This window comes from Limulus polyphemus, unplaced genomic scaffold (genome assembly GCF_000517525.1).
Source record: "Limulus polyphemus unplaced genomic scaffold, Limulus_polyphemus-2.1.2 Scaffold1453, whole genome shotgun sequence".
NCBI lineage: Eukaryota > Metazoa > Arthropoda > Merostomata > Xiphosura > Limulidae > Limulus > Limulus polyphemus.
The window spans coordinates 208,835-235,485 of NW_013667063.1; the positions used below are offsets into that span (position 1 = coordinate 208,835).

General features: G+C 30.5%; 1 protein-coding gene across 1 annotated transcript in view; it reads right to left on the reverse strand.

Annotated features, from left to right (window-relative positions):
• Positions 1–4,100: 4,100 nt before the first annotated feature.
• The window catches only part of LOC106463650 (rab proteins geranylgeranyltransferase component A 2-like), a 74,660-nt gene continuing 52,109 nt past the window's right edge, over positions 4,101–26,651 (reverse strand). The window contains exons 8-16 of the mRNA XM_013923701.2: positions 23,348–23,463; positions 21,439–21,545; positions 18,666–18,782; positions 18,149–18,211; positions 14,885–14,942; positions 10,176–10,272; positions 8,148–8,243; positions 6,507–6,679; positions 4,101–5,619 (exon numbers count right to left, since the gene is read on the reverse strand). Of these exons, the coding sequence (XP_013779155.1) occupies positions 5,374–5,619; positions 6,507–6,679; positions 8,148–8,243; positions 10,176–10,272; positions 14,885–14,942; positions 18,149–18,211; positions 18,666–18,782; positions 21,439–21,545; positions 23,348–23,463 (1,073 nt within the window). The 3' untranslated portion in view covers positions 4,101–5,373. The remainder of the gene's footprint in view (positions 5,620–6,506; positions 6,680–8,147; positions 8,244–10,175; positions 10,273–14,884; positions 14,943–18,148; positions 18,212–18,665; positions 18,783–21,438; positions 21,546–23,347; positions 23,464–26,651) is intronic.

Genomic DNA, 26,651 nt, shown 5'->3' on the forward strand with positions numbered 1-26,651 from the left:
ATTCTAGAAACGTTGCGTCACGTGGTCATGTGACTCGCTGACGCAACAATACCAACTTTCTGATTTTAAAACCAATATAACTTACCATTTCAAGTATATAAACTTTCAGAACTTTAGACTTTCCTTAAGCTAAAAAAAAGAAGATTATTTGAATCCTTGCTTCAAATACTTTAATATTTTTAAGTATATGAGCATCCATATCCCCAAGCATTAAATTCCTCTATATAGTTCTTAAAACTTTTGGTTCATGTTCAAGAAACTTCCAAATGCATATCTATATATAGGTCCGAAAATGTACAAACTTTGACATTTGCAAAGCTGAGAAAAAAATCTTATCTTCAATGAAACATCTATTACCTAATGAACATTTAAGTTTGAAACTGAAAGTATTTTTAACCAGCATAATTGGGACTATTGTGTGCACCATATCTTCCACTGATGTGTCACAGGTATGCAGATATCACAGTCTTAACATTTGGCTCTGGTTTTTCTCGTTATTGCATATCTTCCATTTGGACATTTAACATGTCTTTCAGTTAACAGTAAATGTGTCATTCTTCATTCACACTCATCAATTACAGTGCAAGACTATAGGGAAGGCAGCTAGTCATCACCACTCACCACCAACTCTTGGGGTACTCTTTTACCAATGAATAGTGGGATTGACTGTCACACTATAATGCCCCCACGGCTGAATGGGCAGGCATGTTTGGTGGGACAGGGATTTGAACTCAGGTTGTGAGTCGAGCACCCTAACTACCTGGCCATGCTGGGCTTGGTTATGTGTGTGAACAGTTTGGTTGCAGTGTGTTAAAAGTACAGTAAGCAGCAAGGATAAAATTATGTGACAAAACCAAATCTCTTAAAAAAAATCTCTAACATAGAGGTGTAAATTAAAGTGCAATAAAATGATTGGTTACATATTTTTTTGCTAGTGGAAATGGCTAACTTTATATTATGGCAATATGAATTTTTTCCACTAAAGTAGGGCACAGCAGTATGTCGCAGACTTATAATGCTAGAAACCGGGTTTTGATACCTGTGGTGGGCAGAGCACAGATAGCCCATTGTGCTTAACTTCAAACATACAAATATATAAGAAAGAATGAAAGTTTACATTTATGTTAAAATGTATGATAGTATGCTGAAGTAATATTTCATTAGAAGTACAACTTACGTTATTCATTTGCATTTCAAGCAAAATTAATATTTTCAATTATTACAATAATAAACCTATGGAGATTTGAAGTGAAATAATACTATTGCAATTAATTTTTGGTAAAAGTACACAAACAATTATTGCTGTACATGAAAATTAAATCTACAATAATGCTGTAATTAAAATACAGTAAATATATGGTGCAAATCTCAATCTGTAGTGAGTAAGATAACTATACATTTAAAGTTATACTGCAAGTAAAATATGGTAAAACTGAAGTAAAAATAAGATTTTACTATGGAAAGAGTAAAGTAAATTTCTAATGAAACTGCTGTAAATAAAAATAATTCAAATTCTGCAAACTGTAGTAAAGTGTGGTAATACATTAAAACTTCAGTGATATTTAGTTTTGGACTACATTTGTGATCTAAGTTACTACAGTAATATAGCAGTATATTATTTCAAAGAGTAGGATTATATTTAATTTCTGAAAGAGTGTGGTGAGAGTTTTAAAGTTTAAATTCAAACAAGTTCTTTTTTTAAGTTAGAGCGGCAAACTCAAGACCCTTTTGTGAAAAACTCATTTAGTACTCGGATAATGATATAAAGGAAAGTTCATGAACTAGTTTTATTGTGCTGGGTTGGAAGATTAAGGTAGACACAGATTGATACTGTTGCTAAGTCTGTATCAAGGAGGGTAAACTTTTCATTTTACTAGTAATTTATCACATCTGTTAAAATTTCATATTCTAACCAATGAAAAATCTTCTGTAATAATTCAATGTTGCACTTTCCTGAACTTTTTAACCAATTTTTAATATTTTATGAAACATGTATTAAATTACTCAAATGAAAATGGAACTTCACCTTTTCCTTCAAACATGTTATATTAAAATTAAACAACAGTAAAATATTAAATTTAATGTTTGATTTAAATGTCAACATTAGTGAAGTACTTATTAACTTTTATGGTGTAGAACACCTTCAGCTGACATAGCATATATTTGGTAATAATAGCTTTAATGTCATACCTGTAGTGTAGAAGCTCGTCATAAACATAATCAGATAGTTGAGTTTATTAAAAATAAAGGAAAATGACAAACATTCACTTGTTACAATGTATTTTGGAAGAGATAATGTGATATTATCTTGGGATAAGACTGATAATACTACTAAATCATATCATTCTTTAATGAAATTTAAATTATCAGTCTCACTGTGATGTAATATCACATGTACATGACTTCCAAAAATTAACTTTGTTTTCTCATTTCCCATGTGTATTACTTTTTTTTGTCTTTGGACACATTCCTTTTTGAATAACTTTCTTTTTTTGTCTTACTGATGAAACTCTTATTTTTTATACTAACATCTAAACCAGTACTGTTTATTTATGCTCTTTTTACTATTTCTAGAACTATGAGAAAGTTCTTTTTCATTCAAATATATATCAGTACATTGCATTTGTGCCCCTTATAAAGCATTTTCTAAGAGTTATTGTGTTTTCGCACAAATATATATATACTTTCCTGAAACAAAAAAACGAAAATATTTTTCTTAAACAGTACTTATTAACACATTTAATGATAGTAATATCTACCTTTCCATGGTTACAAAAGAATCATTACTGATGTAAAACAAGTTTTTTTTGTCCATAACATTAGCACATCAGGTACCATGATTCTAAAAATTCACCTTATTATTGGAGATATCTTACTGCAAGAGTTGGAAGATAAAGGTTTTTTGTTGAACCAGATAATACATTTATACACACAGTTTATTGTTGAATTTGAAACTATTTAATGACTAACTAGCAAAAGTGAGGGTACTCAAATATTGATTCAACATATTCTAATTATCTTAGGTTTCAGTCTTCATGTGTATAGAGTTACAACATTACATACTTCGTGGAATTTAATATACCACATTTGTTGCATTAACTTGCAAGTTGCATTTTAGTTTTATTTTTGATGTATACCAAGTAATAAAGAAAAAACAACAAGTTTTTTTAAGAAGTGAATAAAAATATTGCACAAAAAATCTATTAAAGAGGAATAGAAAAATCTCTAATGTATAGAACTATGTATTTTATGAATACATGATGTCAGTACAACACTTTTTTGTTAATTGTTTGGAATACAAAAATCAAGTTTACACAGATGACCACACAGGCAAGATTTCTAATGTATAGAACAATGTATTTTATCAATACATAATGTCAGTACAACACTTTCTGTCAATTGTTTGGAATTGACAAATCAAGGTTACACAGATGATCACACAGACAAGATGATTGTTTAATCTTTAGAACAGCTGGATGGTCAGATGGAGCTAGATACCATACCAAGCCAAATATACTTCATGTATCAAACCACTGATTTTACTACTAAAAACATTACTTAAAACATATAAAGCACAATAACTGAAAAATTATGTACAATTATGAAGCTGAAGAGAAAAACAAGGGAACTTTCAAATATGTATTTTCTTAACTATTTTACGTAGTTTTTCAACTAACTTATCTATTAGGCTAAAACAAAAACTGAATGATTATTCACAGCCATTGTCACAATATCCCCTTTATTTTCATGAATAGCTTTAATGTCATACCTGTAGTGTAGAAGCTTTATTTTTTCTTATTCAAGCATTGTGTTGTTGATTTTAATGCAGTTTCAGTGTCTCTTAGCAGTTCTTTATTATCCTTAGTTAAAGGAAATGGTATAGTATGTTGCTTTGAATTGTTGTAGGGTATCTGAGTGTTTTATTTGTAATGTTGATCCAAATTACTTGCAGAAAGATATTTTTTTTAATAAAGTCAAAAGAAGTAAGTATTTGTACTTAGTCACATTATCTCTTCCAAAATACATTGTAACTAGTGAATGTTTGTCATTTTCCTTTATTTTTCATAAACTCAACTATCTGATTATGTTTATGACTCCTCTCACTGTGAAATTTTATATATTTTTGAAGCTTAATATAGATTTAGAACTCAAGTGTCCCTGCTGATCAAAAAAAACAAAGTATTGAAACTAGAAATATTATGGGTGGCTTTGGAACTGTTAACATTCCAACAATCAGTGTGCTTGCAGTCTGAATGTACTGTTTGGGGTTTTATCCTTTGGATGTCTTCTATAGTTATTGATTGAATTATTTGTTTTCTGTAACACACAGTAATTCATAATTCACACAATTCTTGCCTCAAGGAATTGTTTCACTCATCTGGTTACTGTTGATTTTGGAATAGTACTTCCATCAGTGTGATTGTTATCAAAAACAGTAGCTGTTGTAGCACTAGTATGTCTGTATACTCTTGCCATACAGCAAGATATGCTTCAACATTCTTAAAACATGCTTTCTGCTGTGCATACTAGAAACTGTTGGCATACAGGCTCTTTTTCACCTAAACAATTTGTAGGTGACCAAATGGTCAATTCATGAAGGGTCTCTGTCACAGATAATTTCCTTCTGCACATCATCCTCCATGTACCCTCCAATTTTTACAATGCTTTGACAGTCTTGCACAAATTATGAATCACCCTGTACATACACTATACTGTATGCAGTCAAAGCAAAAACATTTTAGTTAATGATCTATATTCAAACATTTAACCAATTATTTTCAAAACACATTGAATTCTAATCAAAACTGATTTTTGTGTTCCACAAGACAATTAACTTTTTCATTTGAATTATGTCTACATGTGTGTGTATACATAAATATATCTAAATATTTAATTCAACATAAATAAGTGTGAACCTACTCGTTGTTCTGCATACAAATTGGAAGGTAAAACAAGAAACAAAACAAACCACAGTTATACATACACATATATATTATTATGCACAATGCAAGAGAACTCCAACCCACATATGCATATAATCCTACACAGAAAAAACAAAATTATTATTTTATGAACCTATATTTAACAAAAGTGCATATGTCACAAATATAGGAATACATAATAATGTCTCCACCACATTTTGGTCAAAGCCAGAAACTGTTGTCAATCTATTTAATTGTCCTAGATCAGCAATATTTTTAGGAATATTAACAATTTCACAGTAATGCCAGTTTTACATGTTTATCACTGTTAATAATTACAGTGAAAAAATAATAATCTCTCAGAAGAATATTGTAATACATACAACACCTATATCAATTAACAATCTCTGTAGTAATATCAATGTTGAAATCAACATTTTAAAACTTAAGGTTAAGCTTCAGTAACAGAGTGCTGATCCTGTTCTTTGTTTTCCTGATCATTTGGACTCTGCAATTCTTCAGGTTGCTGCAAATTCTCACTTGGATGCTGGATTTCATTGTCTGTTAAGTTTTCAGCAGATTCATTCCCCTTTTCACCAGGATTTCCTGTATCTCCTTCCATGACAATTTCTTCAGGATCTGGAGCTCTAGGAAGAAATTCTTCTGCCGGAAACATTTTTTGGAACAGATTACGTGCCTGAGAAGAAAAAACTTTCAGTAAGTACTATTGTTCCATAAAATATAGTTCTCTTAATGTAATCACAATTAACATTTTACAATTGCTTATAAACCTAAATTAAAACACATCTCTCACAAGTAGCTCCAAGGTACAAATTACAAAAAACAAATATATAATTTAATATATTGTTTAATTATTTTGTAGTAAACTGATTAAAAAAAATGTATGCTGTAAGTGCCTAAACTGCCTAAGCAGTAAATCTTTCTGGAAAAAAACTAAGAAAAACTGTTAAAAAGTTTTGAGATATATTTTCATTTACTTCAGGTAAGTGACCCAAAATCATTTCATAAAATACCAGGATCTTAGATGTAGTTTTTAGTTAGTTCAATTAAGGTTCCCCATAGATTTCATGAAATACCAGACCCCATTAAGTTGTACTGGAGAATAGGAGTAATTTAGATGGATTTCTATGTAACATAGCTTAAAACCTATAATGGAGTTAAAAAGAGTACATTATAAAATATCATCTAACACTGTTTTCCATCATGTTTCATAGATCTAATTAGTCATAGCAAATATCATATAAAGTACAAAAACTATATAACAGGTATGTTTAATACAAATGGAATGCTCCAACAATTAGGCTACTTAGTACATAACTTCATACACTGAATAAATTTAACATTCTCAAAGCATTCTATTAAGTGCTGTTCATTCTGTGTTCCTATAAAATATATTATCATCTCTGGATAGAGAACTGATTTTACATGCAATGCACATTGTATCTATTTGCTAGTATTGTAGTCAAATTAACACTATAGGTATTTATTCAAGAACAGGTTTCAGATCCAAATAAAAATTTTAAAAATATTTCCCTATTTTATTTTGTTTACAAATGTACTTACTTCTTTAACTGTAAGCTCATAATCTAAACTTTTTCCTGGTGATGATGTTATGATTGTTCCTGAAGGATTGTGCTCATTCAGATTTACAGTGGTTGTATCAAGTTCATTAAAGAACACACACCACAGAACTTCGGGTTCCATCACATCAGAAGAACCTGCACAGCCTGTGTTTACTAATGAACAGTAAGTAATAAAAAGTATGCTTTACCAAATGCAGTCATTTGCTTTAAAAAAAATCATCCAAAGCATAGCCATTTCTAAAAACTTAACCAAAGATTAATCTTTTATTACTGTTAAAGAGACATACAACCTTGTTCATGGAGATATTAATTTTTATAAAATGGTTTGTACACCCAGTAAATTTGTACATGCAACAATGATAAAAAAATTTTCTTATTTATTTTTATAATAATTACTTTGTTTTTATTCTGCTTCAATAATTTAGCTTTTTTATTTAATGAAACCAATTTTATGCATTGCATAAAAACATTTCTTTCATCTACTGCATATTGAGAATGAATATTTTTATTATTAATGTCTCACAGCATTGTGAAGACAATCTCACACATACAAACAAAAAAGTAATAAAACCAATAATAATTATATTTTATTTCTTGCAAAGTTTGGGCAACAATCTTCTGTAAACTTCAGTTAAGAGATAGAGCACACTCCAAAAGTGGAAACTAAATGCTCAATAAAACACGTGGTCTAAGACTTAAGAACAATACACATGCACTCTTGCACACGCCAATTCTGAAACATACCCCTTGAGATGAAATGATCTGAGAAAAGGGTTGCAGATTTATATTTAAACTTAGAACTACACATCCTCATGGATTTAATTCATTTTTTTTTTTAAATAATAATATTTTTTTTATACATATGAATTGTTATTACTGCCCAGTTTGAGATGTACATGTTATAGAAATTTATATCTTTTTATTATCAATAACAGCCACAATTACCGGTTTGTTTCAAAATATAAGATAACATGATGTACGCGTTGTTTCCTGTAGTTTAGACTTATGTTTGATTAGTAAAACTGAGCTATTTTGAGCTGTGCAGATTTTACTGAATATTTTTCAATATTTATTCTGTCAAAGTATAGACTACATCTGTAGTCTGACTTGTACTACCATGTATAAGTCAGTAAACATATCTTGTTAAACACTAAATGAGAACAATGTTCACCATCATGGTGGACTACCAACATCTGTAGTCTGATACTTTACTGCCATGTGTAAGTCAGTAAACATATCTTGTTAAACACTAAATGAGAACAATGTTCACCATCATGGTGGACTACCAACATCTGTAGTCTGATACTTTAATGCCATATATAAGTCAGTAAACTAGCTAGCTAGAAAGATATTAAAAAAAGAGAATTAAAATGTATTAGTCTTTGCCCACATTTCAGATTAGGCAAATACAAAACTCTGTCTCAATAATAAGATTCTCAATTAAATGAATGTACTTTAATATATGTTGCAGCAATGAATACTTACTTGTAAATGAAAGTAGGTGAGAAGAGATGCTTTATTACATAAATAAAATGTAACACATATTGAAGATATGGCCATGTGTTATTAGGAAAAAGAGAAAGTATTTTACAGCATGATATAAAATAAGTAACTTACATACCATCAGTATTCAGTGGACTAAACAATAGTTCTGCAGCTGGAAGCAAGTCTTCTTTGGCTGTCTCATGAACAGAGGGGCAATTCATATACACCACATCTGGAATTACATTAGTGAAAAACAAGCAAAATAATTTAAAGCTTATGCATACACAATAAGCTAAATATAAACACATATACAACATGAAGGAATTAATACATGTACAATCACCACCCTTATGAAACCAAGGTAACTAATTCATACCACCAGAAATATAAAAATGTTTTAAAAATAATTACTAAAAATGTGTTAACCATGAAACTAAACACAAAGTTCTAGACTGGTTTCACACGAACATATTAACAATAAGATCAATGGTCATGTTCTTAAACTAAATAAAATCACGGTAGGAAAATTATTAACAAAAATATACAATAAAAAGTAAAATAAATTTTGTTTTTTACTATAAAACTTTTATTGGACATTACAAGTAGTTCTTATTAACACTTTCAATGTATATTATATTAATCTTAGAACTTGATCAAAAAATGTTTTTTTTTCTAATACCTTCTTCTTCAGAAACAGCTGAAAAAAAAAATGGAGGTAAAAGCCTTTTCAAATGAAAAAAATGAGGATCCCAACCCTGAAAATAATTTGGGTAGTCAGGAATCATTCCATGGTAAGACTGACAGGTTTGGGAAAAATCTATATAAATATAATGGTATTGTTTGTTGTATGTTCATGTAACTACTTTAGAGGGTGTGGATGAATCTTCACCAAAATTGGCATGGAGGTTTATTAGGTCCATGTACAGGTTCATACAAATTTTCAATTTTGTGGTTGTTATGGGCATTTATTACCAATACTTTGCCCATGTGGTGAATTAACTACCACCCGGGCCCCCAGGCTGAGCTTTAGTAAGGCTCCCCCGATCTTGCCCCTCTGCCCTACCCTTCGTTGAATAGAATAAAGTGACGTTAAGTTACATTAAATAACTTATATCGTTGTACTATGTATAATCATGTATAATATCATAAAGTTATAAGAATCAATTACAGCCCTTTTATTAATTTATTTTTCATTTTCTTTACATTTGTAGTTAAAAAAACTTCAGTGTTTTTTGGTTTACAAAAGTGTCAATAACAGCATGTAAGTCAACAGATCGAAGCATATCTGATTCAATGTGCATGAGTGCCAGATGACTAAGTTTTCATCACTCATTGTTGAGAGCAAATAGGTTTTGATCCTCTTCAGTGCTGAAAATGAATGCTCAAATGAACAGTTAGTGATCGTTAAGGACAGATAAATTCCAAAGCAAATGTATGTATTTGGATACACCTCATGCAGTCGATTTCTTGCCAGAGCTCGATACGTCCCAGTGACTGACATCATCATCAGATTGTTCTTGAAGTCAAGTCAAAGTTGTCCGGATAAACTTGTATGAGGGTATTCACTGCCTTTTTAAGTGCATCAATATTCAGTCTGTACAGTGTTGGTATGGATGAGGATTCATACAATATCAAACATATGTCTGTTTTCCTTGAAATACTCCAGCTTGTGATAGAAGGTACAAATATGATGGACAATAGTGTCTATTAAAAGAGTTGCATAACGTTGTGATTTTTTCATTAGCCAGTTCAATAAATGTAAATAGATCCATTTTACACATTTTAAAACTTAGTTGTAAAGTCAGAATGCAAGTTCAGCATTTATAACAATTTTCAAATAAAATAAAACCAATTTATATAAGTTTGTTCACATATTTATTGTCTTTTTTGATATAATATTTATCATAAAATTCACTAAACACTTCACTTAAAACAACAAAATGAGTATTATTTTTTCAATAATGCACCCAATAACTAACAAAAAAAAACAATAAAGCTAAGCATGTTGCAAAATATACTCATCCTACCCCCTCAAAATTTGATTACTTAACTGTGATGAAGAAAGGTACACCTTTCAAAAGAGCTTGGGCTATAGGGTTTCATATTTTTGTTTTTTGCAAAGAGTGAAATAAATTGATTACACATTACTAGGAAAAAAACTTACATAATCCATCTGGACAAACCATAGCTCCTGGACCTAGCTCCAAAACTGTAACAGTACTTGGTATATTACCATCAGGAACCAGTTTCAGAAGTGTCAGCTGTAAATGTTGAATGAAAGATTACCTAACTAACTGACATCATTACATGTAGCTACAGTAATGAGACTAAATTCCTATTCTTGAACATCGCTTTTATTCATGCTCCTGACAAGTTCAGTCAAATTTTATATGATTGTACAGAAGTTTCTAGAACAAAATCCCAGTAAGTTAATATTTCATCAAAATTCAAATATAATTTTTTTTTCTTTTAAAGAAAAAAGAAAAATTAACTCTACTAAAACATATTTTAAAGTGATGAATTAACAATGGTTGTATGACTCAACCAAGCTAAGATCAAGTATTTTATGGTGGGAAAATCACAACTCACAAAGTGTGCAAACTCTAAATTCCCCCCTTTTTCAAGAAATTTAGTTCTTGACTTCAGCTGTCCAAAACTGGTGTTAGCTCCAGGATTAGTAGTGCTGCTACACAGATTTGTTCTGTCAGTGGTTTCAATCCAGTGGTACAAGGGTGTGTGACCAGTGATTTCAAGGATTTCACCATCTAAAACCATTCTAAAAACCAATAAGCAACTAAATGCCTTTTAAAATTAAAGAACAGAAGTAAATAAGGTTTGTGTACTCATATTTGCCTTTTTTGTTGTTGCTTTTGTTGCCATCAAGCATGGTAATGATGGTTGAGTCAATGATGATTTCATGCATGTTGGAAAGAATATTGCTAAAAACATATACAATACAACACATAATACTATTGGTGGAAAAAACTTGTCTATGACATTAAAATCTCTAGTTACTTGTTTAAGGTTTGAAATTTTAGCTTTCACTTATTTTTCAGTTAGAAATCCATTGACATTGGTGACATCAAAGCTTTCCATAAAAAGTTTCTAGTCTTCAACATGTATGCTTGCAGGGTTACGTTCAACCATGTTGACCATTATGTAGTGGTCACCCATACTTTTTTTTGCCCTTTCCTTCCAAGCTATTGTTGCCCTGTTTATGCAATATTAACAGATGTCCACTTGGTAGGTTTTACAGAGCAGATGTTCTATTGGAGAAAACTCTCACACCCCTTTCAAACATCTTGAGAATTTCCTGTAGGTACTGATCCATATACTTCTTTTCATACATATTTCCCTTCTTGGTACGTCATACTTACTTCAATATAAAGTCCTTTTTCTTGTCCATAGTAATTTCTTCTTTATGAGTTATGTTTTCCATTGTTGCTGCATCCATTAAAGTGGTGATGATTATCTAGTTTCTGTAGTGCATATTGGAGTATAAAAATCCTAGAAATAAATGACCTTACAACACCAAGTTTAGTTGTTGTCTTTTGTAATTGGACACTCAACGTTTCTTTATATAGCTGTTTGTGAGCATTCCGCTAAAACACAAACCATAACCAACAGTTACCATATTGTCAGTTATGGTTTGTGCTTTAGTGGACCGCTCATAAAGAAGCTGTCAAGCAAACCTTTGAGAGTCCAATTAAAGAAAAATAACTAATTTGATGTTATAAAATAATTTATTACTAGTATTGAAGTGATGATGATTCTTACAAATTCTTATGTCTGATTCATTCATATACATATCAGACAAATTGTGATAGTTAGAGGAAACTGCCTAATTTTTGCATGTTATTATTCTATGTTCTTTGGTGCATTATTTAATTAAATAGAAATTATTCAATGCATTACTACCACTAGTATAAAAAGATAGGGTAAAGTGTCATCGACAGATGACAGAAAAAAAAAGGACACCGAGGTAAGTACTTTATTTTTCGTTTTCATGTTTATTCTTTATTTATTATTATAAAAGTAACTAAAATGTAAACATAGGGATCCCTTTAGGTAAGTTAAGAAGAGATTAGGTAAAATGAATAATAATAATATAATAAAAATGTTTCACAAGGCATGCACGCAAGCAGCTCCACATTCCCCATGTGATTTACAACTTATAATGTTGGTGGTTACAAGGTCGGTCAAACTGTATAGAGTAAGGGTAGTTTTGTGCTTGTTAGTTTTCATGCTATAACTTTTAAATTAGTAAGCAAATGTTAATGAAATTTGGCAGATAACCAGTAAACATTACAATGCTTTCATATGCAAAATATCACATTTTTTTATTAAGTCTTTTTTTTTTCTTTTCGCATGTTGCCTATCTGTCATGCAAAGTAATATTCATTTTAAGATTAAACATACTTTTATGCATCAGAAAAGTTTGAAATTTCTCATGCAAAATCTTTATAATGTCCAGACAGTTATCAAATATTTCTTAAGAAAAACCTTTATATTTTATCTGTTATTTTCAGTAATTAATCTCCTTGCAGGTTCGGTAGATTTGACCAATCTTGCAACCACCAGAATAAATTGGGAATTAAACATAAATTATGCCTCTTTCATTCTAGAATGAACACAAATTATAACACAAAAAAATTTCTAGACGAAATAGCTTAAATCTCATAAGATTAAATGCTAATATGCATTAATTATTTTTTTTATATTGACCTTTCACCCATGCCTGGCTAACAATACAGAACTTATGATGATACAGCTCATGTGCACTCATGTTACCATATCAAATAACATAAAGGTGACCTTTGGTCTGTAAAAAGTAACTTGTCTTGGCTGTGTTTTAGTCGACTAGTATTTTGTAAAATAGAGTCACATTTCAATTATTATACATTATATATATATATATATATATTATTGCTATTTTGAAATAAGTTCTTAGTTATTTTTCCTAATACATAGAACAGTAAAGAAAGAAGTAAAGCAAACAATTATCTCTTCTAGTTATGTTCTTTGTACTCAATTGCTGCTTGACATAGGTTTCTAAGCCTTTAAAAAATTTGCACATAGAGGATATGAAACAAAATATTTTTTTTAGGTTTTAGATATACAATTGAATAACTAAAAAAGCATAAATTACTACATCAACACCATATAATTTTATCATAATTTATCAAGCCTAGCAACTAAGATGTATTTTAGTAAAAAAAATATGAAATTTTGAGCAGACTAAAGACACCCTACCTCATTGAAATATTGGTTCAAAAGAAAGAAATGGCCCCAATCCCATTAAAATTGCTGAGAAAGCCATTGGGGGGACATTCTGAGCTTCCAATTGGTTATTCATGTCATATATAGAAGTAAGTGTATATAAGGGAGTGCTTCTAAAAATGGAAGGAGGTGACAGAGGTGCCACTATGTTTTATTTATTACGTGAGCAATATCTTAGCAAATAGAAAAGATAAGAACTTCTTATTTTATATTCTAGCTTATAAATATCTGTAATTTGAGTTTCTAATTTGTATGAAACTACAGACTTAGTATTTTGACTTCACAATCATTTAATTTGAACCAGTGCTGCATTCAACATACCACATGACACAAAAATCGATGTTTATCAGTGTTTTTTAATATTTGCTTTTAAATTAAGAAATTGAGTAATACATTGTACTAAAATTTGAATTATAATCTACAGTTTGATACCAAAGTTATTGACATAAATTCATGAAATAGCAGTTGAATAAAATTTTGAATGCGAGTAAAGAAACGGGATGACATAGCCTTTCATCTGTAAACCATCTCGAAAAAGTTAATAATCTGAAAAGTGTAACTGTCCTTGACTCTTTTTTTTGACACTTTGAATATCCTTATGGGTGAAATTCTTTGACATAGCTATGGAAAACTAATTTTATTACTATGGACCAGTATCTTTTTTTTTGTTCCTCATGACATGTACCTAACATTGCAAGGTGACATTTCCTAACACTGAAAATGTATTTGCAATAGATATTATGCTTACCTTTCCTCACATATAGCTTTTCTGATTCAGTGCTCCCTCTATCTGTACAATTTTCACTAGCCTTGAAACTCCCATTTAAAATCCTGTATCCGAGTAATATTGCTGCACTGTTGCATGCAAATGAGAATGTGACAACCCTCCATCTATAGGAGTGCAACACACCCTCTAAGCATAGTTGACTCCCTTTATACTGATTATTCAATCATCATTTTAAGATTAGTCAAGAAAAGGCACACCAGAAGTGGGGAGGATGGGTGGGAAGGTAAGTATTTATTGGAAATACATTTTCAGTGTTGGAAAATGTTAACTTACATGGACATTCTTAAATTTGTAATACCAATTGAACAGTAGAAAATGTAACAAAATTATGAAACAAAACATAAGAATTTTCAGATATTACATAAAAATGTAATTAATTTGTCAGTTTTTTTTCTTTTTTATAGATGATCCATACTTTAATACATTAGCAATACTCATACTTTTATAGTTGTAAGATACATGTATTATATGTCTCAACCTAATAGAGAATATACTTAATCTGCATTTATTTTAAAACAAAATGAAAGAAACAAAAACTATTTATGAAATGTTGAACATATTTACTGATGTTGAAAAACAACTTCCATATAATGATCAACTGAAAACTGCAGTTTTAAGCTATTTCACTTACCATAATCTCAGGTGGGCTGAGAAAGGTGAAATTATGTCCCTTACCATAAATCCAGGTAGACTGATAAAGGATAAATTATACAGTTTGAAACAACAGTTCTCAGTTTGTCAATGAAACACATTTTTGATATTAAAGAGTAAAAAACAGTCACTTTTATTTTCCATATAAATCTTACTTGTTCTTTTTCTGCGGGCAAGATTGAAGAACTGGTGATAAAGATAGCTCTGGATACCCTGTGCAAAGTCAACTAATTTTGTAGAGTTTTCATATCAATAGAAGTGCATAACCAATGAAATTAATCAAATGAATGAATTATAACAAAAGTGACACAGTCAAGAAAAACATATTCATAAAAAGGTTAAAGTTATATAGGTAACAAATTTGTCATCTTCATTCAATACATTTTTTTCATTCCAAATATTTCAAGCAGTTAATTGTTACTGTATATATTAATCATCAATCCTTGATTTAGCCGAACATATGTTATAAGCATGCATAAAAATGTTATATTAAATTACATAATTTACAAAATAACATAGTTTCATAACATATAAATCCACAGATTTCATGTAATACAGTAGTACTTAAAAATAAAATGCAATCTTTGAAAATAACACTGTAAGAAATTAATGCTATATAAATAATTTACTGCTACACAAGATTAAAATCCAATTTTTAGGGGAAATCTACTGTTTTTAGTTTCATATATTCAATACAAGAATTATGATTTCTTCCCACATGCATATTTCATATTATTTGTGAATAGTAGCTAATAAAATATATAAACGAGTCAGATGAAAAGTTTGTTGTTATGGCAAGAGTTTCTTTTTATGTAATTTTTCAAATGCCCAATTTTTAGTTACTAGCTAAAAAAACAAAATAACTGCATGGAATGTTGTTGGACTTAATAAATTACTATTCATTAAAAATTTAATATATTTTTAATGTATTTCTTACTACTAAAACTGTTTCTAATCAATCTTACACCTTAAAACATTTAAAAAATTAAACTTCTTTCTAATAGACTAACACTACGTCAGAAGTGGTATCATTCTCAGGGCTATTATTCGAAATCAGGACTTAACTAAAGATATCTATATATTTTACCCAATATAAATGAAAATCTATCTCAGATTAAAAATGGATTAAGTTAACAAGGCTAGAGTAACAATTTCATTGTTCATAGTAATTCATATTGGACATTTGCCTACGATAAATCAAGACTACTTAATAATAAAAAACAAAAAACTACAAAATGTGCCAAAACATAAAAAACGTTTTGCCAAAACATTTGGAACATATAAACATACAATCAATGACTGTTTCTGTTTTTCTAAATCTTAAAATTTTTGTCCCTATCACTTACAATTAAATAAAAATTAAAATATGACAAGACATCATGCAACTCAGATAAGTATCACTTTTTTATGCTGTTAAGACTACTCAACTCTGTATATGGGAACTGTCATTTTGACCAACCTTGCAACCACCAGGTAGCTGTGAAAGTATACATACTACAACTTTTAATGTGTTACATGTACCTTCACAAAATTTAGTAAAAGTTTTAGTAAACATTACAAGTCTTCTGAACAAAAAAAATCAGATTTTGTTTATTATGTATGTTTATTAAAGATTTGCCTGTGAATTTAAGGAGTCAGAATCTGACTCTCACTGACTAGTTTGAGTGCAAGGATGTGAACTTGATGACAGTAGCAATGAATCTGTATGCTGAATAATTCAAATACTGTTGTCAGAATGAGTTAACCTTATATAGTAATCAGTATAACTCAAAATATTCTCTTTTTTGTGGTTATAAATAATCCAAGAAAAAACATCAGAGAAAATTCAGTCCAGATGCCAAGACATGAAGCCCTCTTGTTCTTCACTCCATGACCATGATGATTGTCCTCCTGTGGGAACACCTCTTTCACCATCCAATGATTCAGTCTCCCCATCATTATCGAAAAGATCCTGAGGGATTTCTCCTTATGCAAAATCAATGCATTCCTAATGAAATACAAGTTCAATGTCTCCATAGACCCTACCAAGACCAGGCTTCAACACAGAGGTGGAATCTTCATACAACCACTAGCACACGTGGACTTTGATTACCTATGTTCTTCATGGGATTCTAATCTGTCAGTTATTTGTAAACCTCCCTGATCTAACACTTACCTTTCCTCTATCTTTCTCAGTCATCAACCTTTCCATTAACACAGAAGAAATACTGTCAACTCTAAAAACATCCACAATGTACAATATTCATGCCATCCACCAGATCTGTTCCAGAACCACTGGAAATCGAACCTACTTCATGAAAATAGTAACACTGTCCAAATCAACTGCTGAACACATACTTAATAATGGTTTCTTTTAATACTTTTTCCACTTTAGAGCAGAATGACCACACCCACACCCAGCCTCTTCCAAGAACTACCCCAGCAGATCCACACTCAAACATCTGGCACAGATCAAGACAATGCCGACAACCAACAACAAATTACCATTCACCCACAAAGTTCTGTTAAACTAAGTAGTCAAGCCTGCACAACTACACCTACCAAGAAGAATACTCAATCAAGCCAGACTCTACAGAGCAACAAATATGACATATCTACATCTATAGACAGCCTTCAGTTATGTAGCCAGGAAACACAAGCAAAGATTGCAAGGAAAAACAGGAGAACCTAGAGACGACCAACCCAATCAAGACACAAGAAAAACAATCTGTTCGACCAAGTTGAACACCAAGGAATATTTCTCACCTAAGCTTGCCTTTCCTTGCCCATCTTCCATATCCAAAGACGATGATGAGTCTGACCTAGAGTACAACCGAGCCTTCCCCTCACCCATGTTAGACATTTAATCCTTCTAGTTTATTCTAGACTTAGTATAATTAATGCCATAACTGCCAATTTTGTTTATTAATCCTTGGTTTTTCTTCCTTTTGAGAATTATACAGGCGTGGTCTAGGCATTTTTATTTCAGCGACCCGGCCATCAAAGCGGGTTTTCTTGAAGTACTCCTGTGTCCCTGATGATGACTAAACCTTGTACATTTGCTGTTATGTTAAAATTATATTCAAGTTTTTCTTAATTTACCATTCAAGCCATTTCCAAGCATTATAAGTTTACACTTACAATGCTAAAATCTGGGGTTTGATTCCCTGTGATAGACAGAGCACCAATATCAAATTGTGTAGCTTTGCACTCAAACAACAACATCCTTAATATTACAAAACATTAGTCCGCATAGTATTAAAACTCTCTATTATTAAATCTCATTATTATTTGATATTTCTAATATATTTGTTCTTATTCATTCTAAGATAATTAATTTCCAAAGAAATATGGTAATGTACATTAACATGTGATGACATAAAAAAATTATCTGCATGACAAAAATGTACAACATTAGATAAAGTTATGAAGAAAGTTACCTTTCAGGAACATTAGCAGGTAAAAATTCTGCAGCAGCATAACTGGACTCCATAACTAACCAACTGTTTTTGAAAGTCAAGAAAACAATTGTTAATGATAATTTGTTGATTTATTTTAATAATGAATATTGGAAACACTAAGTTTACATATAATGAAGTATATAACAAAAGAAGGGCAATGCTAACTCATTGACTGTTGCTGCTCTAAATGCACGGGAAAGTTTTTCAAGCCGTACACAGTATACAGCACACTCACATTCAACTGCTGGAGGCGAACTGTTCCCTATACGTAAATCAGCAGTCAATGGGTTAAACAAGCCATGTTAGGGTAGGCTTATACAAAGTCCAAAATTAGAACAAATATAAGTTCTGCTAAGAAGAAGAAAAAAAAAAGCTTTTAAATCTGATAGAAAAGAAAGCATTTTATCAAATATTATGCAACACTGGATCAGGTACAAAATCTTAATCAAAACATTTTACATGTTGTTTCATCATATCCAGGTACACAGTTTCATACCTACAATTAATCCTTTTATGATTTGAAAATATTCCAACACATTTGCCTTCCCTGTCAAGTATAACACCCTCCACAGACCGCTTCAAGTAGTAGATTCCTCCAAAAACAGCACATAACCTACAGAACGTTTTGATCCATTAGAAAATTATAATAAAAGAAGCACAGTTGTGAAAAAACAACAAATGAAAACTGACTTGAAAGAAACACATATTGTGATAATATATAGTGTTGATAAAGATGGAATAAATATTAAGAGACACATCTAGAGATTTTAAGGTCTATTTACATGTGAAAACTAATGAAAAATATTGTAGACAACAATTCCCCATTAACAGTCTTGAGGAAATGAACAACAGCAAGAATGCTGCCTGTCTTCTGAATTCTGATCAAGCAACAAACCTAAATCTTACAGAAGATCAGTTATTGGGAATATATTCTAAATTCTAGTAACAAGAATTTTTGTTTTCCAATTTTTCCTTGCTCATCACTAATGATAACCATTTTATGATTAAAGAGCAGTATAACTAAATAGAGATCTCATACTTGCATCAAATTGGTTTATCCATGAACCCAATTCACATACTTAGAAGCTTAAAGTATAATATATAAAGTTTAATTACATTAGTTTACCAATTGAAGTTTACATATGTAGAAAAACAGTGAATTCATGGGAATCACTGTATTTGTGAAATTGAAACAGGCTAATTTTGCTAAAATAACCAAACTAATTAATTCATTTAAACTTAGTTTACTTTTTCTAAAATTATTTTTTTATATTACCAATTAACAAGAGTAGTAAATCATAAATTCAATGTAAAGAAAAATAAAACGGAATGCAATTTGAATTTTCTAGAAAATGAAAGACAGAATTCACTATTCAAATCTGTTTTCAGCCATTTAACAGATGGTTGCTTGTATACTGGTCTTTCTTTAGAAAATTATGGGTTAAAGTTAAGCAAGTATTTAAAACTAAAATACAGCATAAAAAGTGATTAAAAATACACTACAGTTTATAAATGATGAGAAAATTAATATCTGTTTCTTTATAGTGTATGTATGTTTGTATTTTGCACAAAGCTGCATGAGGGCTATCTGCACTAGCCATCCCTATTTTAGAAGTGATAAACCATTACATTATAATGCCCCCAATGGAGAAAGGGTTCGATGTTGGGACTGAACCCCAGACACACAGATTACAAGCCAAGTGCCATGATAGGCCTCATTTCTTTGCAGATCATAACTTAAAAATGATAAAAAATTTGTAATCTAATTGTATTATATTACATAAAAATTGCTTAAAAAATGCAGTAACTATGAATTTCTGTGTAACTGATCTGTTGAAATGGAAACTTGGAAACCACCATCCTCATACACTAGATGGTTTATGGAAAGCATGCAGGGATGATGGGTGTGTTTTTGACATGATAGCCTTACAATGGAAACTGCACTGCAAGGTACTGTTAAGATGTATGGTCATCAGACAGAGCATGAAAATATGTAGAGAGGCTCTAAGCTTGTTTAAATATAACATACTTACCTTCTTTATAATATAGTTAGCCTAGAATTAAAATGATGATACTTTGTCATATGATCGTTGAATGGCCTAAATTTTAATAATTATTATTATTGTCATTTTATTGTTTTAAAGAAGTAAAATTACAACAATATAATTTTTGTCTTGAACAAATAGCACTAAACTTTCACATTAAGACTGAATAAATAGATGAGATTTTGAAGAATGTTATTTAATCACACATACAAAGTATGATAATGTAGTAAAAAAAATACACCTTAAGCACTTAGTTCAGTATACTAATTAAGATATTTAAAGTTAAATATGCTTAAATATAAGAAACAAATGTGAACTAATCAAGTTTTGTTGACTTACACTAATTTTAAACTACAACTTTAAGTTTTAATGGCATTTTATCTTCAGTTGTTCACATTATACAAGGAAAATGGTCAACTTTTACAGTAACATCACACTACATAATATAATAGTCTATACTTGGTGTATTCCCTCGTCTTATAGTTGTGGGTGTTTTCTTTTTTTATTCTGGTAGAGCAAGAACAAGTAAACTTGTACATAACAAAGGAAACAAAGCCTTGATTCAAACCATTTTAACTTTAAAAAAATTTCTAAGGGACATGTATCTTGTACCTTGGGATATACTTTGTCTGAGAGATTGGTTTTATTGTCCTGATACACTTTGTCAGAGAGATTTGTTTTTTGTCCTGATACACTTTGTCTGAGAGACTTGTTTTTTGTCCTGATACACTTTGTCTGAGAGTTTTGTTTTTTCTCCTGATACACTTTGTTTGAGAGTTTTGTTTTTTCTCCTGATACACCTTGTCTGAGAGACTTGTTTTTCTCTCCTTATATACATAGCATGTTCCTCCATGTACAATAATTTTACAACTAATGGTTTCTTCTTAAGAGTACACCATATAATCTGAGTGACAATAGTTTAGCTCATATATTTAAGTACTATGTTAAAATCACTATTGAACTAATTTAATTCTAAAACATTAATAACTGCTTTAATAACATTAATAACTAGTCACAAATGTAAAATATCTTAACTAACCTAATATTTAAGGCAACAGGGATTTTAGACATCTTTGTGAAAAGACAAACAAAAAACTAAAATTGTATATTGGATTGCTTACCGAAGTATAAAATATGAAGTTTAAAATCAAATTCACCTCTTACTGTGAATTTAATACCTGACTTTCATTACTTTTTGTCAGTTATTACATAAAATAAGATCACCTGCAAAAGCACTGGGGCAATTCTCCACATCCATAAAGAGGCCAGAGGAAAGGGCTGTTACCATAGTGGCCCAGGGATTCTAGAAACTTCTGGGTAGCAGTTAGGCCCTAAAATATATAACTTTCAGAAATTATAATGCATACTCTGTGATCTATTAATATCTCAACATGCTTGACATTGGATTTTGGTTAAAATTTACAACCACAGTGACAGTTTTCCACAAACAAATCAACTGATAAGCCACCTTTTTAGAACACCTACCTAAGATTGAGTGGGCCTTTTTTTTGCAGTAATAATTTGAAATAGCAGAGACTAAACAAGCTTATGATGTATCTTGATTAATTGCAATGATGAATTTAATTCCCAAGTTTATCCTCAAAATGCTCAATTGGGTTGATATCCAGGGATAGTGTTAGTCATGATAGATAACTGAAGTCACTGTAATTATTTTTGAACTAATTTTGTAAAATATGTATATAGAAGCTCAATGAATAGTTGAAATAGCATTCTGAAATATCCATTATGTTGAAAGGAATCATTGCTGTTGGGATAACACATCATACACAATAACACCATCTCCAATAGAGGGCAATACTACTGGAACAACACATATGGTTTTCTTCATATTTTAACTCCACAGTCAATATATTTTTGCATTGTAAATCACAAGCTTTCAAACACTTTAACTTTGTCTACAACCCACTTAAAACAAGAAATAGTGATAGAGATTTTTTTTTTAAAAATTGTGGTCTTTAAATGACTACAATAAACTTTTTTTGTAAACTGGTTGATCAGTTTTAACTACTGCAAAAGGGCTGAATAATATATAATGTAGCAGTTAGCCAATAATTCTAGGACAGTGCATGTAATTAGCTGCTATACCACATCACAGTGGCAAATTAAAAAAAAACATTATAAATTCCTGAAAAACAGTAAGTGTAATATTGCATGTGAAGTTGTTACAGACCCATAAACTTGGTAAAAGCATCTTTTGTGTTCAAGCCATAAACTGCTTACATTAATCATTAACTCTTTCACTGCCATATAAATATATCTAAACAAAAAACACCTTAGGTGTGAAAAAAAGATGCATCCAAAAAAGGACTGAGTGTGCAACTTAAAGGAATGAAATCAAAATTGGCAGCCAAACTTGTAGCTGCACTTAGAGCATTGCAAATATTCATTCATTAGTTAGCCAGGCTGCATTTTTTGTTCAACTTGGGGCATGATGGTGATTAAAACAAAATACTCTTATAATGACTGTCAGAGGTTTAGCGTGCATACAGATATTGTGCTCTGGAATACTGTTCATCACAACTTGGCTTTATGCATGATTGTATGGCATTAAAATAGAATGAAATCATGTAAATTTACATATTATGACCACCTGAGAACAGAAATTTCAAGTATATTCTTATGGGTTTTCATTTTAAAATTCACAATATCAAGAGATGAAATAAAACTGAGTTCTAAGTAAATCTTGGAAACTGAATAGCCTCATATTATATTTCAAAATGAAGAGTACAAATGTGTATGTGTAATGTGAAAGGTTTTTCTGTTAATTGTTTTTATTTCACTCTTAAACTTCTGTTTTTCTTATATTTTCAAGAAGGGATACTTAGAAATGTCATGAAAAGATATCTAATGATGGAATCTCCAATAACTAACTGACAATTCTAGGACAAATATTCCTCATACAATGTTATGGAAATAATTTTGAGATAAAATTTAAATGACAAAAATAGATACAGAACAATGAAGACATAATGGAAAACGAATGTGCAAACAAGAGAATTTCATGGTAGCTAAAATGAAATATGTAAATGTAACCAAGAAATTGTCAGAATTTCACTTCTTATTACAGCACAACACATGCATCTGTAATACATGTGATGAACAATTTACTTACCTGCAACGTTGGCACTGAGTCATCAACCATTGCTATTGCATAACAAATATAGTGCACCACACTAGGAGTCAGTTTTCTTGATTTCAAAAACTCTACAAAAGGTCGGCCTTCAAAGCCTTCGGAAATAAAAACAAACAAACATGAAATGACTAGATACTAAATTCCATATTTACAAATATCCACTAGATTTTTTACATCAGTCATTTTACTGTACTACTGCTAGACAATTTTAGTTCTGAGTGGAATGAAAATGAGATTTACACATAAACTTTCCTAAAATTAGCAACAACACAAAATAACAGGAGAGGTTAAAAGTTCTTTTTAATCAATATAACTCAATTGTTTAGAACTGCTATCATACAATAAAATTGACTAGGTACATTCAAAAACTACAGACCCAATAAGGTTGAATTCAAAATTTTGGCTGCATTGACAAGTGCATTCCATCAGCTTTGTATTTGAACATTTATATGCAAATCTATTTACTGGCTGTAGATGCAGTCCATAAACCTTGTAATCATGGATACAAGTATTAGAATTCAAGTGTGAGTGCAAATCAGAGCAATTGATAATGTAGGTCACTTTTATTTATTTTTTACTGAGTGTATGACAGCATGGGAATTTAAGAGGTTATTAAGGCAATTATTCAAGTCATCAATATCATCTTGACTGGACCGGCTATGTGTTTCAACTCAGTCATATGTTCAACTAATTATCCAAAATTTGTAAGAATAGTGAAAAATTTAAGAAACCTATCCTACAAGACTAATTTTTAAAGCATTTAAATGTATGTGAGATTGTCCAAGGATAATCAAGCTCACAAAGTTTATTACTCTCAATGATTAAAATTTAATTTTACTAATTTAAACAATAATTAAATAAAACACTTTTGTAGTTATTTGTTGCTGTCTTTTCTACCCATTTTGTTTTTAATTTCTTTTGCCAATTTTTGCTTTGATAACTGATAAATACTTGCAAGTAAATCTTAAACTCTACAAAAACCTATAACCTGTTATATGGCAGTAAAAGAGAAAATGTTAAATTTAAGCAAAACATGTTTGTTACTTCCCAATGCCAAAATCTGAGGTTTAAGAAGTATAAAAATAGAAAAGAAGTACTTACAGTACTATACATATACATATATTGCGTTAAATGTATAAAAAAAAAGGAATTCAAAGGCTTAGTGTCAATAGTACATATTAGAGCAAGTGCACCACCAAATTAAAAAAAAATGTGTGCATACACTATCAATATTATTTTACTTGTTCACAAGACTGTTTCATTGCTTAAATGTTGTGTTAGTAAATTTCCACTTCCTCAGTCTACCCATTGGAGTTATGAAAGTTTTCTTTATGTTTACACTTAATAGATATGCATGTGTCTTGGAATTGTCATTGACTAAAATAGTAATTGATCTAAAATTTTGGCAAATAAAAAACTTCTTGTCACTCTCTACACATTTTATTCTCAGTAAGCAGCCAATGCAAGGCACGGTAGTTTTTTATTTTTAAATTAGTTTAATCTGCTGTCAAAAAGTTAAGTTTTATCATGTACGACTTTAAAAAATTTTCCATTTAAGACATGCATTTTAATTTTGTTAAATTTATATTTTGTTCACATTAATCAGTAATTCATATTTACAATGTATAGAACTGAAATGAATGTAAATTTGTCATTTTCATAGTTTTATGGAAACATAATAGTTGTTTTTTCAGGGAATTCTAAAAACTTTCAGCTTTCAGGGTTCACTTAGGTTCCTGGACCCTAATTTTTCTCAACATAGGCACAGCTAATTTTCTAGTGCACCACCAACTTATGCAGTCACCCTACTTCTGTGCCCCCAAAAAAAGTATGAAGCATTACACATTAACTCTACAGTCTTTATTTTAATTTTTTGTCCTATGAAAAAAAAAAGAAAAAAATGGACGAATAAAAAAAATCAAAAAGGTAAGCAAATAACACAAAAGAAAAAGAAAAACTGTTGTTGTTTTTCAAAAGTTTATGGTGTCAATGAATTCTTTATTACCTTTGAAGCTGAACAGGATTACAGCAGATCTACTAAACATGTTGATTATCAGGGATAATTGCTAACATTTACAAACTTGTAGTGAGTCTGTGTGTGTAATGCATTGTATAGTAGCAATTATTTTTGAATAATGCTTGTTATAACTGCAGATTGATGTACAGGTAATATGGCAGTTGGTGACATAAGCAATAATAAGGAAGGCACTATAAACATCATTACAAAGGTGTAGCACCAACTACCAAGGGGTTTTTACTTGTAAAACATCATTGATTCTACACCACACCTCGTACGAAATGCTGTATAATCAATATTTGGCACTTAATAATCCTGGGTAGGTTAACAGACTTCTTCATCAGGATTCAGTCCATGTTTTGGACCAGGGTGAGTCAGGTTCAGAGCATTGACCTCTTCCTCCCTCTCAGGGAATTATTTTGTTTCCACTGTTACTGAATCCTAGGTAATAACCTTTGTTACATTGTTGTATTGCTCATAGTATGTTAAATTTTGTCCACTGGCCACAGTTTTAATTAACATACCCTTTTCTTTCCATGTCTAATTCATGAGGTAATATTTACTCATATATTTTCATTAGATTCACTTATGCATGATTGCACTATTATTCCATATTCACAATACAGTACAACTTAGCAGTCATACACACACACATAATCCTATTTTTACATAGAAAACCCTTTTAAAATAGAGCTACATTTGTGTCTAGGATTCAGTTAGCCTAGTACTGTTTGGCCTGTAAGTTTCTTATTTGTGATGTTTAGAGCAGAGAGGAGAGGTACTTAGGGCTTGGTTCATCATGTTTTATGTAACTCTCTAGTTTGCTGATCAGTTCATTTTTAATAATATTTTTCTTATAGTATTGAAGCGAGTTATCCAGGAGTCTGTCTAATAGTTTTGACACGTTTGAATACTTTTGTAGAAATACAGAGTTTGTTGATCATGGGACTCTAAGTGGGACATATTTTCTATCCTCTGCAAGTCTAATACTGACCTTCAATTATTGATTAAAGAAACCCTCCACATCAAACAGCATTCTCCAACACTGAACAACATGCAGTCTTCATTTAAATTATACATTTTTTAATATGTTCGTATTACTGATTTTATTTTTATTTTTTTTGTTGTGTTTTCTTGCTGTAGTTTCTCCTGATGATTACTGTTTTGTGTTATATGTTTACTTATCATTAAATTTAGCATTTGTACTTTAGCAATGTCCAAAACTTATGTAAATTCATTTTATTTTGCTTTACATACTGAAGATGG